Genomic DNA, 15,030 nt, shown 5'->3' on the forward strand with positions numbered 1-15,030 from the left:
CCAAGTTGTGCCATGTTAAGAAATTATCCTGTGTCTCGAGTGATTATTATACAATGTAATGAATGCCCTAGGCCCGAGGCGTCTCGGTTGCCTATGTTATGGAGAGTGGGAAAGCGATAGAGATTGGAGTAGAGAGCAACTGAAGAAAGGTGGTTAGGAAAGACTAGGAGACTGAAGGGAAAGGAGCCTAGAGTGAATAGGAAGGAGACATCGAAAAGGAGAAGGAGGAAGATTTGGAAAGAGGCAAACAAATTAACTGAAAGAAAAAAGGGAAAAAGAAGAGAGGTCAGAAAGAAAGGAGACGTAAAAGGAAAATGGGACAGCAGAGACGGGGAAGCAGGTAAGCAAGGACGGGGAGAGAAAAAGAAAGAGGGGCAAGAAAAGTAGAAGAGAAACAGGAGGAAAACTGAAAAAGGAGAAAAGGCAATAATAAAAAAGGAGGGAAATCAAAGAATTGTGAAAAACGTATCAGGGCTGTACTGACCTATAGTTGTTCCCTTTGCAACTCCCCAACAGTGCACCTGTCCTGGTTGCTTCACCATCACCAGCGAGAGGAGAAAATGGACTGGGAACAATTTTTGCACGGCTTCGTATTCAGTCCACGTGTGACTGCACCATTCGCATGGCACTGCTGCTTACTTTGGTTTTCAATTCACGTATTTCGGCGCTGAAAGATTTTATTTAAAAGAGGTTACTTTTTTTCTGCATGTTTGCTATTTTTAGTTGACTGTGATCTGCCTTAGGCTCTAGAAGTAGGTTACAAACAGACACTTAAGGATAAAGTAAATGATAAAATCAATAAATAATATACATAATCGTCATATGCTAATATAGACAAATAGCACATGACCAAAAAATTGATAAGATGGAGTTTTGTAGCCTTTGCCCTAGAATCTTCCATGGTTTGTCTTGGCATTTTCATTGTGGCTTACTCTGCATTCCCTCTGTTTTGTCCATATTTCTCCAGTTATACAACATCCAGACCTGGGTGCACTAATTCAGAGGAGGTCCTGTCAATTTATTTTAAAAAAACGTATTACCCATGTGATACACACTTCTTGGCAGTGGAGGAGTGGCCTAGTGGTTAGGGTGGTGGACTTTGGTCCTGAGGAACTGAGTTCAATTCCTGGTACAGGCAGCTCCTTGTGACTCTGGCAAGTCACTTAACCCTCTATTGCCCCATGTAAGCTGCATTGAGCCTACCATGAGTGGGAAAGTGTGGGGTAGAAATGTAACAAAAAAAAAAATTAAACATACATAGCAGTGGCATAGCCACAGGTGGGACTGGATAGGCCCAGGCACACCCACTTTGAACTCAGACCCACCCAACAGCAGCCCAGCTGAGATGTGGCTGGCAGGGATCCCCAAGCCCTGCCAGCTGAAGACTCCTGGCATCTCTCCCTAACCTTCTCCCCCTCCCCCAAGGTGATCGGGGTCATCTAAATTTTTCCAGGCTAGTCATCTGTAAGATTTTACATTGGCAGCTGACGTGTACTGAATATGACCTACTGAGCTTTGGGGCCTGGCCCTGGATGTAAACGAGAACAGAAGTGAAAAGGACATAGGAACGAACATTCCTCTGCATCTTGCACTAAAAAAACAGATGAGTGAATGGTGCCAGCCAGGGTCCATGCTGGACTATGTGAGAACTCATAAGCACAGTTCATACAGAGAAAGTCAATTAAGGATAGATAATTCTTCTGCTACATTTCAGCAAACCACACAGGAATCTTTTGTCCATTGGGTTGGCCATGATAATTCAATAGACAGTATACACCCACCAAAATGTACCCACACAAGTTTTTACCTGTGTTTTGTGTGGACGTGCAGTAGTCGATGGCTGGCGGTAAGGTCTCAGACCCAAAATGCACGCGCGGCAATTTTCATTTTGCTGCATGTCCATTTTCGGCAAAAGTTTGAAAAAGGCATTTTTTACAGGTGCGCTGAAAAATGATTCTGCGCGCACCCAAAACACGCGCCTACACTACCGCAGGCCATTTTTCAGTGCACCTTTGTAAAAGGGCCCCTGAATATTTTGGAGGTTCCTGCAATTCAGTTTGTGTAATCCGATTCTAATTAGAAGTCCATCTTAAGGTTTTGTTTTCATTTTTGGAGAATTGGGAATGAGTGGCTTTGTAATAGGTCCCCTATATGCAGTTAATAGATTTATAAAATGACCTCCTAAATATCACTTTAGATTTATATTTTGGATGAACGCAGCCTCTAAACTAACGCCTCTTTGTTTGGCAACCTTTGTGCATATCAATGTGTAGGTTTTTGTAGGTGCATTATCGGTTTTGTATGCTTTGGCTTAATCATAGGTGCATGCCAAAATAACTGAGGGAAAAACAAATTTCCGGTTCGTAAGACGCACGATAACAGCACCTAACCTTGAGACTGGTGTGCTACATTTATCTTTTCCCACTTCCTTTTTATATATAATTCGAATAGATTCTTTTATGGAACAAGTCTGGGTATCTATTAAGTCATCTAAAACAAACAGAGAAAGTCATTAATTGTACTACAAAGTCACTTAAATAAAAAGGAAATCAGGACCTGCTTAGTGGAGCACCTGGGTTCAATTCCCAGGTCAGGTCTTCTGTGTCCCAGCATAGCTGTGACTGGGCTTCCTGCAGAGACATGTTAACAGCTCCTGAGGGGAACAGTGACATCTAATGGCCAGAGTTAGGGCCCTTGATTGCAGGGTTCTGAAAGGGGGGGGAGGGGGATTCTTGGTGCAAAATTCCTGGTTTCCTCAACCTTTCCAACTGTTGCAGAGATTACTGGAAGGTGGATATAAAAGAGGCAGAAATAATCCCCAGGGAACTACAAATAAAAGCACCCACATCTGAATCCCCGTTCTAAACTGGAAACCGAAAAGGAGTAAGATGAAGCTATTGAGCCAAAAAACAAACAAAAAACCCCCACCTCTGAATAAGTTTTCCTTTTTTCCTTGAAACTCAAATTATATTGCATTACATTAAACTACTTATAGTCTGCAATAACCTACACAGTTCTAATCGGAAAACAATTATATTGCTGAGACAATCCAGGACATACATAAACATCTGTCAATAAACAACCCTCACGTAACTATAGACTGAAGCAATTAAAAACTATATCAAAGCATAACCTGTTATCATTTCTGGCTAATATATATTATTGGAATAAAAATGGTTTCACCGATTTTCAAAATAGCCCATAATTTGTTTGCAATCTAGCTGAAGGTGGAAGAGTATTCCATTTCAAAGCTGCCTGATACAGAAAAGAGGGTGTTAAAAATTAAGACCTAACCTTATTAGCAGCTGGAAAGCATAATAACATCTGGTTTCAAAAAGAATACCTATTACTGCCTTTCTGAAGATAGACGTGATCCTTTTACCAAACCGTGCTATAAAGTGGCCTTAATGTGCCCTTATGCGGGAAGATTCCCACTTCGGGCACAGGCAGCTCCTTGTGACTCTGGGCAAGTCACTTAACCCTCCATTGCCCCATGTAAGCCGCATTGAGCCTGCCATGAGTGGGAAAGTGCGGGGTACAAATGTAACAAAAATAAAATAGATACTATTGGAGATTCTACATGGAATGTTGCTACTCTTTGAGATTCTACATGGAATGTTGCTACTATTGGAGATTCTACATGGAATGTTGCTATTCCACTAGCAACATTCCATGTAGAAGGCTGCGCAGGCTTCTGTTTCTGTGAGTCTGACGTCCTGCACGTACGTCAGACTCACAGAAGCAGAAGCCTGCGCGGCCACATTGGTGATCTGCAAGGGCCGACTTCTACATGGAATGTTGCTAGTGGAATAGCAACATTCCATGTAGAATCTCAAATACTAGCAACAGTGGAGGAGTGGCCTAGTGGTTAGGGTGGTGGACTTTGGTCCTGGGGAACTGAGTTCGATTCCCACTTCAGGCACAGGCAGCTCCTTCTGACTCTGGGCAAGCCACTTAACCCTCCATTGCCCCATATAAGCCGCATTGAGCCTGCCATGAGTGGGAAAGCAAGGGGTACAAATGTAACAAAAAAAAAGAAGTAACTAGCTTGTTAGTCTCACTCACACACACAAGAAGTGACACGGGATGCACATACTGCAGAAGGACATGTTTATCCACTCCTACCCTAGCTGAGATAATATTTAACCATCTCTATGACCTCAAGTGCACCTTTCTTTAAATCAGTCACCTTACTTTCTAATTCCTCTTATTCTCTTACCAATCTATATGTTCCATCTTTGCTTATACCCTATACTGTCAATTAAAATGTTCTATTACTTATTGTGTTGACATTGTAAGTAGTATACTATCAGGCTTATTTTCGAAAGAGAAGGGCACCCATCTTTTGACACAAATCGGGAGATGGGCGTCCTTCTCTCAGGGTCGCCCAAATTGGCTTAATCGAAAGTCAATTTTGGGCGTTCCCAACTGCTTCCCGTCACGGGGATGACCAAAGTTCCCGGGGGCGTGTCGAAGACGTAGCGAAGGCGGGGCTGGGGCGTGCCTAACAGATGGGCGTCCTCGAGCGTTAATGGAAAAAAGAAGGGCATCCCTGACGAGCACTTGGCCGACTTTACTTGGTCCATTTTTTCTTACAACCAAGCCTCAAAAAGGTGCACAAACTGACCAGATGACCACCGGAGGGAATCGAGGATGACCTTCCCTGACTCCCCCAATGGTGACTAACCCCCTACCACCCTGAAAAAAAACAACTTTAAAAACTTTTTTTGCCAGCCTGAAATGTCATACTCAGGTCCATCGCAGCATTATGCAGGTCCCTGGGAGGGGAGGTATGTGGTACTTTAGATGTATACCCGAGTTTGATTTGTCCTTGCCTTTCTCAGGGCACAGACCTTTCATGCTGGTCATTTCCTGCACATGAACACCCATATCATGCATTTTTGAACAGGCTGTATCCTGTTCGAAAACACATGTGAGATGGATGTCTGTTTGGGACATTCTGACTTGCACGTCCTTTTGAAAATGCCCCTCCATGTGACTATAAGCTTAAAGTAATTTGTGCCTGATCTTGGGACTGATTATGGAGGTTGCTGGTAGGGAAGTGGTTGAAAGATCATGTAAATGGCATTGTGTATATGTGTGTGGGGGGAGGGGGCGGGGGGAGGACGGACAGTGGGTACCTGGAGCACTGCTGTTGGGTTGCATATGAGATTTATGCTCATCTACCAGAGTGGAAGAGCCATAGATGGACTGGATGGGGCAAGTAGGGCTATCAGATTATGTGAAAAAGGCTGGTCAAACTGGATCAGCTCCCTCAACACTGCAAGTCGTAAACTGTCAACTGAAATTATTTTCAATTGCCTTTACTGTCAGCTTCTAGTGGCTGCGTCCCATTGTTTAAGGTCTGGTTTCACTTAGAAGTATTAAATGTCACTGTGTTTGTTTCTGTTGACTCTTTATGTGCAAATTAGTGCTTCATTGCATGACTTCTGCTTTTCTGTGACTGTCTGTCACTCGCTGCTCTTCATGTTTCATATAAACGCTTTCATACTGGCATTTTATATCTTCTTTCTCTTCATTGAAGATTAAATGTCTTAATCCCAGAAGGATCATGCACATAAACCAAGGACCAGCCCATGCAAAGCTTGTTTTTGATTTAATTGCTTGAGGTATTTGTTTTGCTTAAATAAATGCGTACAAACCATCCCAGAAAAATATGCATTACCAGGAATAGAACACACTTGATTCACTATCAAATGTTTCCTACATAATGTGGTCTGGTAAACATCTTACTCATAAAAACAAACAAACAAAAAATAGTTTGCGGCCGATATTCAGACCACGGCAGATAGCCCGGCTAACTTCTGGGGTCAGCGCCAAACCCAGATATCCAATTCCAGGCCATTCCCGATGACCGGCATTGGATATCCGGTTTGTTTTGGGCCGGTTTCAAGATAACCAGCTGAGTTGATATTTACACTTAGGGGTCCTTTTACTAAGGTGCGCCGAAAAGTGGTCTGTGCTGGTGTTGACGCACGTATTGGACACGCGCAGGTTCATTTTTCAACGCACCTGCAAAAAAGGCCTCTTTCTTTGGCTGAAAATGGCGCGCGTCCATTTTGGGCCTGAGACCTTACCGCCATCCATTGACTTAGCAGTAAGGTCTCATGCGTTAACTGGGTGGTACTTGTCAGCGCACGTACAATGCCGACTACCGCCCGGTTAGTGCCATGCGCCGGAAAATTTCCGGCATGCCTACTGGACGCATGTACAAACTGAAATTACTGCTTGGGCCATGTGGTACCCGGGCGGTAGTTTCAAATTGGCGTGCGTTTGGCACGTGTAGGAGCCTCACGCGGCTTAGTAAAAGGACCCTTAAGTCGGTTATCTTTAAACTGGCCAAAGATATCCCATGTTTTCAACCGGCTTTAAAAATAGGCGTAATGCCAGTTATATCAGGCGATATAATGGTTATCTTCTAGGCGCTAACCGGGTTATTCGGCAGGGGATAGCCAGTTATCCGACGCAGAATATCTGGGGATAGCCAGTTAAATGCTATTTAACTGGTCAGCAGCAGTTCTGGCCATTCGAATAATGCTGAATATGGGGGGGGGGGGGGGGGGGAGGATGTTTAAATCATGTTTATTAAGAATATAATAAAGGAGAATACAAGAAGATATAAATCTTTCATTACAATAAGTGAAATAAACAAACTCCCAAACAGAGATCCATACCAAGAAAAACCAAGAAGCATCCCCCCTAAAAAAATAAATACTTAAAAAAAAAAAAAAAAGCTAGATATATTTGAATATCAAGTTCAAACTTCAAAACTTTTGCCTTGCTGATGTCTCATAAATCAAAGAAACGGCTGTATCTCCTGGGAGACAGGTCTATGCAAGCATGTGGTAACGTTTCAGTTTACTAAAAACAGTAAGTTCTCATGGGGTCAAATTCTAGAAATGCTACCTTAAAATTTGGTGCTGAAAAACCACACGATTAATGTGATACTATAAACTACGCCTAAAGTTAGGTATAGCTTATATCATATACTCAAAAGCTATTCTTGTGACTAAAATTTAGGCGCACCCCTTTAAGCCACCTAAAACCAGACCTAAATATAACTTAGGCACAGATCGGGTGTATTCCATAATAGTGCGCATAGTTTTTTGAAATGTCCACAATGTGCCCATTCCATGCCCTTGGCCACACCTCCTTTTGACTGCACACATTCGAATTTATGCGCACCATGTTGTAGATTACAGCTAGGAAGTTGTGCGTGTACATTCTAATTAAAGCCAATTAGTGCCACTAATTGGCACGTACTGGACATAACGTAACTCTTCCTCTATACGATTCCCAAATATATTTGTTCCACATGAACCTTATTCTACCACAACATCACTGTGCAACTGTTTATACCGGAATTGGCGAACGCCTTTACGGCACTCTCCAGCTTATTTTCGAAGGAGATGGCTGGCCATTTTCTGACACAAATCGGTATAATGGAAAGCCGATTTTGGCCGGCTCCAACTGCTTTCCGTTGCAGAGCTGGCCAAAGTTAAAGGGGGCGTTTTGGAAGGGTATGGGAGATGGGACGGAGGCGGTTAGTGGTTAGTGTATCTGGGTTTAAAAAAGGTTTGGACAAGTTCCTGGGATCAGTAACATGACTCTTGCTTCTTTTTGGGATTCTGTCAAGTACTTATGACCTGAATTGGGCACTGTTGGAAGCAGGATACTGGGCTAGATGGACCATTGGTCTGACTCAGTATGGCTATTCTTCTGTTCTTACCTTGGTTTAAAGAGAATTGCCAATATTGAGCATTGGTACTCCAAATAAATTATGACATTAAAATAGTTCCATAAGCACTATGTACATCAGTTTATCAGCACATAGAGCAGGCAATTTTTAAAAGCTCATTTCGATGAATAATTCTCTGCTTTGCCCTCCCTTTGGCCAGTTGAGCAGATATTATGAGAAGTTTTCCTATGTTTATATTGACCCCATGTCCAATACCCTCATCTCGAATGTGAAAATTGGAGTCTGTGCTATGATTATGAGCCTAATAGAGTGGTGTTCTTTTGTTTGAACATTTTTTTTATTTATTTTGAAAATGCCATGGGCAAGAATGTTGCTGCATGGTTGCCCTTACATGTAACGACTCAATACAAGACAAGTCCTAACTTATGTAAACAACAGCTAACTGAGGGGTCTTTTTACAAAGGCACGTAAGGGCCTATGTGTGTCTAGTGATTTCCAGATCTGCATTACCACCCGTCTACTGCATGCCCTTGGCGATAATTCTGAATTTGGCGTGTGCCAGAAATGTGAAAGAACACATTTTCTATTTTCTATCATGGGGCGCCTAGTAGGCGGTAAACGGCAGTTGGCGTGTGCTGTATGCTTACTGCGCGGGTAGCGTGTGAGACCTTACCGCTATGTCAACGGGTAGTGGTAAGGTCTCAGTCCATAAATGGACATGCGCTGGTTTCAATTTTAGTGCACATCCATTTTTTGGCCCTTTTTCCTAGACACGGTAGCACTCACCCAAAAGACGCGCTTACACTACCGCAGGCCACTTTTTTCTGTGGCTTAGTAAAAGGACCCCTTACAAAATAGGCATCAATACTGCCACCCTTCAACTTACCCCCCCTCCCCATACTCTTTACCCAACAATGACAACTGACCATCAGTATTGACATTATTTATTTTAGTGCGGGGTTCATCTGCAGGAAGTGTCTAGTCTTTGTGCCACACCACCACTTCAGGATAGACCTTCCTGTTGTCCACTAGTCAAAAGAAATCTCTAATTGCAGTCTCCTAAAAGAAACTAAATGTGCTGCTTTCTTCATCGTTTTTCTAGGTTTGGCACGAAGCAAGAAAAGCAATCCCCCGTGAGCATTAATAGCATGCTTTCCCTGGTTCTCTGAGTGCCCACCGTCAACATGCATCAGAGCAGCAGTAGCCATGGACCAAGGAACGTGAAAGAAAATAGCAATTGGACCCAGAAGAGATTTCTTCAAAAAGATGGGAGTTGCAATGTATATTTCAAGCATATATTTGGAGAATGGGAGAGCTACGTGGTAGATATCTTTACCACTCTTGTGGACATCAAGTGGCGACACATGTTTATTATCTTCTCGTTGTCATATATTCTCTCGTGGTTGCTCTTTGGCCTCCTATTCTGGATTATAGCTTTGCAGCATGGTGACCTAATTGATCTAGAAAAGACACCTTGTATCGATAAGGTCCATTCCTTCACTGGGGCTTTCTTATTCTCTCTAGAAACACAAACTACCATTGGTTACGGCTATCGCTGCGTGACAGAGGAGTGCTCCTTGGCCATCATCACGGTTACGCTCCAGTCAGTCTTGAGCTGCTTCATAGACACTTTCATAATTGGTGCCGCCCTGGCCAAAATGGCGAAGGCCAGAAAGAGAGCCCAAACCATCCGCTTCAGTGATTTTGCTATTGTAGGTATAAGGGATGGCAAACTTTGTCTTATGTGGCGCATAGGTGATTTTCGACCGAATCACATGGTAGAAGGAGCAGTAAGGGCTCAGCTTCTTCGTTACAAGAATGACACTGAGAAAAGAATTACAATGGAATTTAAGGATCTCAAGTTAGTCAATGAGCAAATCATCCTGGTGACACCGGTGACTGTTGTACATGTGATAAACCGTGAGAGTCCTCTCTATGAACTGGACAGGAAAGCACTCGCCGTGCAGAATTTTGAGATTTTAGTTACGTTCGTCTATACTGGTGACTCTACTGGAACGTCCCACCAATCTAGAAGTTCGTATTTGCCTCAAGAAATTATGTGGGGCTTCAGGTTTAATAATGTCCTACAGGTTAAGAAAAAGTACTATAAAGTCTACTGCACTGAATTTGAAGAGGTGACTGAGTTCTACACCCCTTTCTGCAGTGCCAAACAGCTGGACTTCAACGAGCAAACATATGATGAAGCTGAAACCCCACTGGACCAACAGGTAGGGAACAGTGTGTCGCATGCTGAGGCTAGGTCAAATAACACCATTATCACCGCCACGAACACCGAAGATCCAGAAAATACCACAGCAGTTAGCAACCAAACTGTGCATTATCACCAGGATCTTGTGTCCCGAAGTAGACGTTCAACGGAATTACAGGCTTAGGGGCTTTTTACTAAGACATGTAGACGCCTACGCACATTCAACGCATGTCAAATTGGAACTAGCACGTGTCCTGGGCAGTAATTTCATTTTTGATGGAGGTCCAAAACACACGGTAGAAAATATTTCTACCATGTGGTGCTTACCTGGCAGTAATTGGTATTTTAGGTGCACTGATGCTTACTGCCTAGTTAGTGCGTGACACCTTACCGCTAAGTCAGTGGGTGGCGGTAAGGTCTCAGGCTGAAAATGGACGCGCACCGGTTTTAACTTTGCTACACGTCCATTTTCGGCCACAAAAAAAATTGCCTGTTTTCCAGACCTGCTGAAAAATGGACCGGTTCGTGTCCAAAACAGGCACCTACACCAGCGCTGGCGTTTTTTCTGGCACGCCTTAGTAAAAAGGCCCCCTTAGTCACTGACTGCAAAAACTGAGTACCCATGCTTTTATTTGGAGATTGATTTTAAAAGTCTTTTTGAAAATGTCATTTTAGTTAATAAACTTGTAACTCACCTGGACAATGATGAACCAACTACTTTATTTTTGTACAAAGAAGATAAATGAGAGCAACATAGTTAAGAAATGCTACGCCCTTTGGACGCCTAGAAAGAGTAAATTGTCTGGGCCCTCTAATTGCGATTTATGTTGGTCTTGCAAAAAAACCTACTGGAACTCTTGTGCATCTTTTGCTAGAATGCCCTAACCTAGTCTTATTCTGGTCAGATGTCTGGGATAAACCAATAAGAATTTTTGGGTTTCAACAATCTTTTTTACCCAAGTATATAATCTGGAAGTCCCCTTGCATTCCGTTTTTATTTTCAGAGAACGATAAACCACTGTTTGACTTCTTAGTTTCTGTTGCAGTGAAACTAATAATGTCGCATTGGAAAGATAACTCTCAAGTCAATATCGTCCTTTGGTGGAAATGGATTTTACTACACAAAAAATATGAGCAATTCGCAATAAACTCTATACCTGGACATAATATTGGTCTTCAGAAATGGAAAACTCTAGACCTTTTTCTCTCATCTACGGCTTAACTTTAGAGAACTTTTTTGTTTGAACTCAGCTTTGTGTATTTTATTATATTATATTGTACTATAGTCTATAGTGCATGTTGTTGTTTTTTTTGTTTGATGTATCTTTAAAAATCTAATAAAAAATATTTAAAAGTCAGAAAAAAAAGAAAGAAAGAAATGCTACGTGAATATTGTGAAAAATAATTCTTGGATTTTGATAAGCTTTTATTGATGCATTTGCTTACCACCTCCAGCCTTAGTCAAGCACAATGTTTGGAGTCTGAAGGTCACCCCGAAATGGCATTTGTAAAAATTGCAGCTTATTGCTGAGAAACAGATCAGCACTGCCAGAAAAGTGAATGTGGATATTGTTATGAGCTGAAAGTTCTTCGAAGATATGGGCATGTCACTGCCTCCAGCAATGGCGTAGCCATAGGTGGACCTGGGTGGGCCAGGGCCCATCCACTTATGGCTCAGGCCCACCCAACAGCAGCACATGTTTAGCAGTAGCTGGTGGGGATCCCAAGCTCTACCAGCTGAAGACTTCCCCCTGATGGTAATGAAAACGCTACTCTCCACGATGCTGGCACCTACGCATGCTCAGTTTTCAGCGCATGCCTGCTGCAGACTGCCAAGGTGGAAAGAAGCATTTTCCTGCCAGCTGAAATGTATTTTGGTGGTGGTGGGGGGGGGGGGGGGGGGGGGGGAGAACATTTGGTGCTCACCCACTTCTTGCCTAGGCCCACCCAAAATCTGTTGTCTGGCTACGCCCCTGGCCTCCAGCCTTCCCTTTTGATTACCTGCGGTGATCTGCTTAATCTCTTGGGTTATTTCCTTAAAAACATGGAAACAGAGAACAAGATGGCAGAGGATGACCAGAAGACCAACATAATCTGTACAGTGCACATCTTTTTAGATAAATTATGGTTATTGCCAATGACATTGGACATGCATTTTGTAATATCTTGACGTCCAATATTTTGACTAGGAAGGCCTCCCCACCGAGGAAATGAAGGAAAGTGGCTTGTCACAGATGGATTGAGTTGGTTCAGTAAATAGGTATCATCGTTTGTTGACTCTTATTTCTATATGTTTAAGTGGACTAACACTGTAAGGAGGCAATGGAGGGTTAAGTGACTTGCCCAGAGTCAGAAGGAGCTGTCTGTGCCTGAAGTGGGAATTGAACTCAGTTCCCCAAGACCAGAGTCCACCACCCTAACCACTAGGCCACTCCTCCACTGTTGTACTATTTGAGATTCTACATGGAATGTTGCTATTCCACTAGAAGTTGGCCCTTGCAGATCACCAATGTGGCCGCGCAGGCTTCTGCTTCTGTGAGTCTGACAGTCAGACTCACAGAGACAGAAGCCTGCGCAGCCTTCTACAAGGAATGTTGCTAGTGGAATAGCAACATTCCATGTAGAATCTCCAATAGTATCTATTTAATTGTTTTGTTACATTTGTACCCTGCGCTTTCCCACTCATGGCAGGCTCAATGCGACTTACATGGGGCAATGGAGGGTTAAGTGACTTGCCCACAGTCACAAGGAGCTGCCTGTGCCTGTAGTGGGAATCAAACTCAGTTCCTCAGGACCAAAGTCCACCACCCTAACCACTAGGCCACTCCTCCACTCCATATATATACCCTACGTTGTCTATTAAAATGTTTTATTGCATATTGTGTTAACATTGTGATGTACCATATTATGTCATATGTTGTATTGCTATTTGAATATTTTTACTGCTGTAATTATCCATTGCCTATGTTCATTTTATTCTTGCTGTGCACTGCCTTGAGTGAAATTCTTCAAAAAGGCAGTAAATAAATCCTAATAAATAAATAAAAAGTAAATAAATATACTTCTTTGCTACCATTTCTGTAAAATAGGGATGAGATAATATATATCCATACAAAATATAGAGATAATTATATTAAAAGGCAAAAGAAGGTTTTCTGTGTTTCAGATGACAGCTTACTGCATAGAATACATCCTGATGGACAACTTATGAGCAGAATGTATAACAATGTACCAGGTGAACAGAGGCCATAAAAAGCAGTGAAATTATTTTTTATATTAAAATGTTGCTTTGAGGGAAAGGTTAGGCTGTGGCACATGAAACCAAGAAGGTCAACTGCCATACGCAGACATTTTTCCGCTCCTAACCAAGTCCCACCCACAAACATCCATTAACTACCGGGCATTTCATGCAGCATTTGGTGCATATTTTCTGTGCAGCATTTTCAGTTGTGGAATATAATTTAATTCTCTGTTTATTTCGTGTTTCTTAAACAGCGTGCAGACAGGAGGAGGACATTTTTCCATAACATCTGTGCAATGCAAAAAAAAAAACCAAAACATTGTTTCCAGTAACTCCGGGTGAGGAACAGGTGCTGTGTAGTCTGGAGGCGTCTCCTGGGCTAGTTTTGAAGGACCGATTGAAGGCAAACTGGTTGTAGACTTCAATGAGTGGAAACCACTATTTATGACTTTTAAAAAAATGCTCAGTTGTTTTGAATCTCAGGGAGGAAAGTGGTTAGCATGACTGTACTAGGAAACCAGCTATGGCAATGCAAATGAGTTAAAGGGAGGGTTAGAATAAGAATTATGCAATAAGATTATCTTTAAAAAAAAGTACATGTGTAGGGCAATCAAACATATAAACGGCGAGTGACTGTACTCACTCGCAAATGCGCAGTAGAGCCTTCCCTCTCTGTCCCGGCCCGTCTCTTCGCTATTCAACTTACATCTCCGCAGCAGGCAGATCAGCTGAGCTGCCGTTGGCCTTCTTTCCCTGCCTGTGTCCCGCCCTCGCCGACGTTACGTCACACGAGGGCAGGACACAGGCAGAGAAGGAAGGCCGACAGGAGCTCAGGTGATCTGCCTGCTGCGGAGATGTAAGTTGAATAGCAAAGAGACGGGCTGGGTGGAGGGGTGGCGGCGGCGGCGACTCGGGAGGGGTACCAGCAGTGGCGAACTCGTGGGGGAGGGGCCAGCGGCAACCTCGGGGGAGGGGGCAGTGGTGACCCACTAGCCCGTTTTAACGGGCTCAACGGCTAGTTCTACAATAAATTGTCACCATCTAGGTGTTCCACTAATGTGGGGTGAGGAGACTTGGGGACCCTTTTACTAAGACATCAAATTAGAACTACCGCCCGGCTACGGCAGGCCCTTGGCGGTAATTCTAATTTGCACATGTGTCCAATACGCACGGCAGAACATCATTTCTATTTTCTGCCGTGTGGCGCTAACCAGGTGGTAATCGGCAGTGTACGCGCGCTGACGATGACCTCTCAGTTGACGTCTGAGACCTTACCGCTAAGTGGCGGTAAGGTCTCAGGTCCAAAATGGACGCGCTCTGATTTTTTATCAGAGAAGGGCGATGAAAATGATAAAGGGGACGGGATGACTTCCCTATGAGGAAAGGCTGAAATGGTTAGGGCTGTTCAGCTTGGCGAAAAGACGGTTGAGGGGAGATGTGGTAGAGGTCTATAAAATAATGAGTAGACTGGATCGGGTAGGTGTGAGTCAATTGCTTTTTCTAAAAATACTAGGACTAGGGGGCACGCAATGAAGCTACAAAGAGGTAAATTTAAAATGAATCAGAGAAAATATTTATTCACTTTACGTGTAATTAAATTCTGGAATTCTTTGCCAGAGAATGTGGTAAAAACAGTTAGTCTATGGGTTTTAAAAAAAGGTTTGGATTATCTTCCTAAAAGAAAAGTCCACAAGCCATTATTAAAATGGACTTGGGGAGAATCCAATGCTTATTTTTTAGGATAAACAGCATAAAATGTATTGTACTGTTTTCGGATCTTACCAGGTACTTGTGATCTGGATTGGCCACTGTTGGATTCTGGGCTTGATGGACCTTCGGTCTGTCCCAGTATGGCAACAC

At 43.0% G+C, this 15,030-nt stretch overlaps 1 protein-coding gene across 8 annotated transcripts in view; it reads left to right on the plus strand.

Annotated features, from left to right (window-relative positions):
- KCNJ16 (potassium inwardly rectifying channel subfamily J member 16) overlaps positions 1-13,786 on the plus strand; it is a 52,417-nt gene extending 38,631 nt beyond the window's left edge. For 7 of the 8 annotated variants that reach the window (XM_030208509.1, XM_030208508.1, XM_030208512.1 and 4 more), the window contains one exon: positions 8,823-10,187. In XM_030208509.1, coding sequence (XP_030064369.1) covers positions 8,905-10,113 — 1,209 coding nt within the window. In that variant the 5' untranslated portion in view covers positions 8,823-8,904 and the 3' untranslated portion in view covers positions 10,114-10,187. Of the gene's footprint in view, positions 1-8,822; positions 10,188-13,424 lie in introns of those variants that run through there. The other variant, XR_003942672.1, reaches the window with a different exon arrangement.
- Positions 13,787-15,030: the final 1,244 nt, after the last annotated feature.

This window comes from Microcaecilia unicolor, chromosome 6 (genome assembly GCF_901765095.1).
Source record: "Microcaecilia unicolor chromosome 6, aMicUni1.1, whole genome shotgun sequence".
NCBI classification, from domain to species: domain Eukaryota; kingdom Metazoa; phylum Chordata; class Amphibia; order Gymnophiona; family Siphonopidae; genus Microcaecilia; species Microcaecilia unicolor.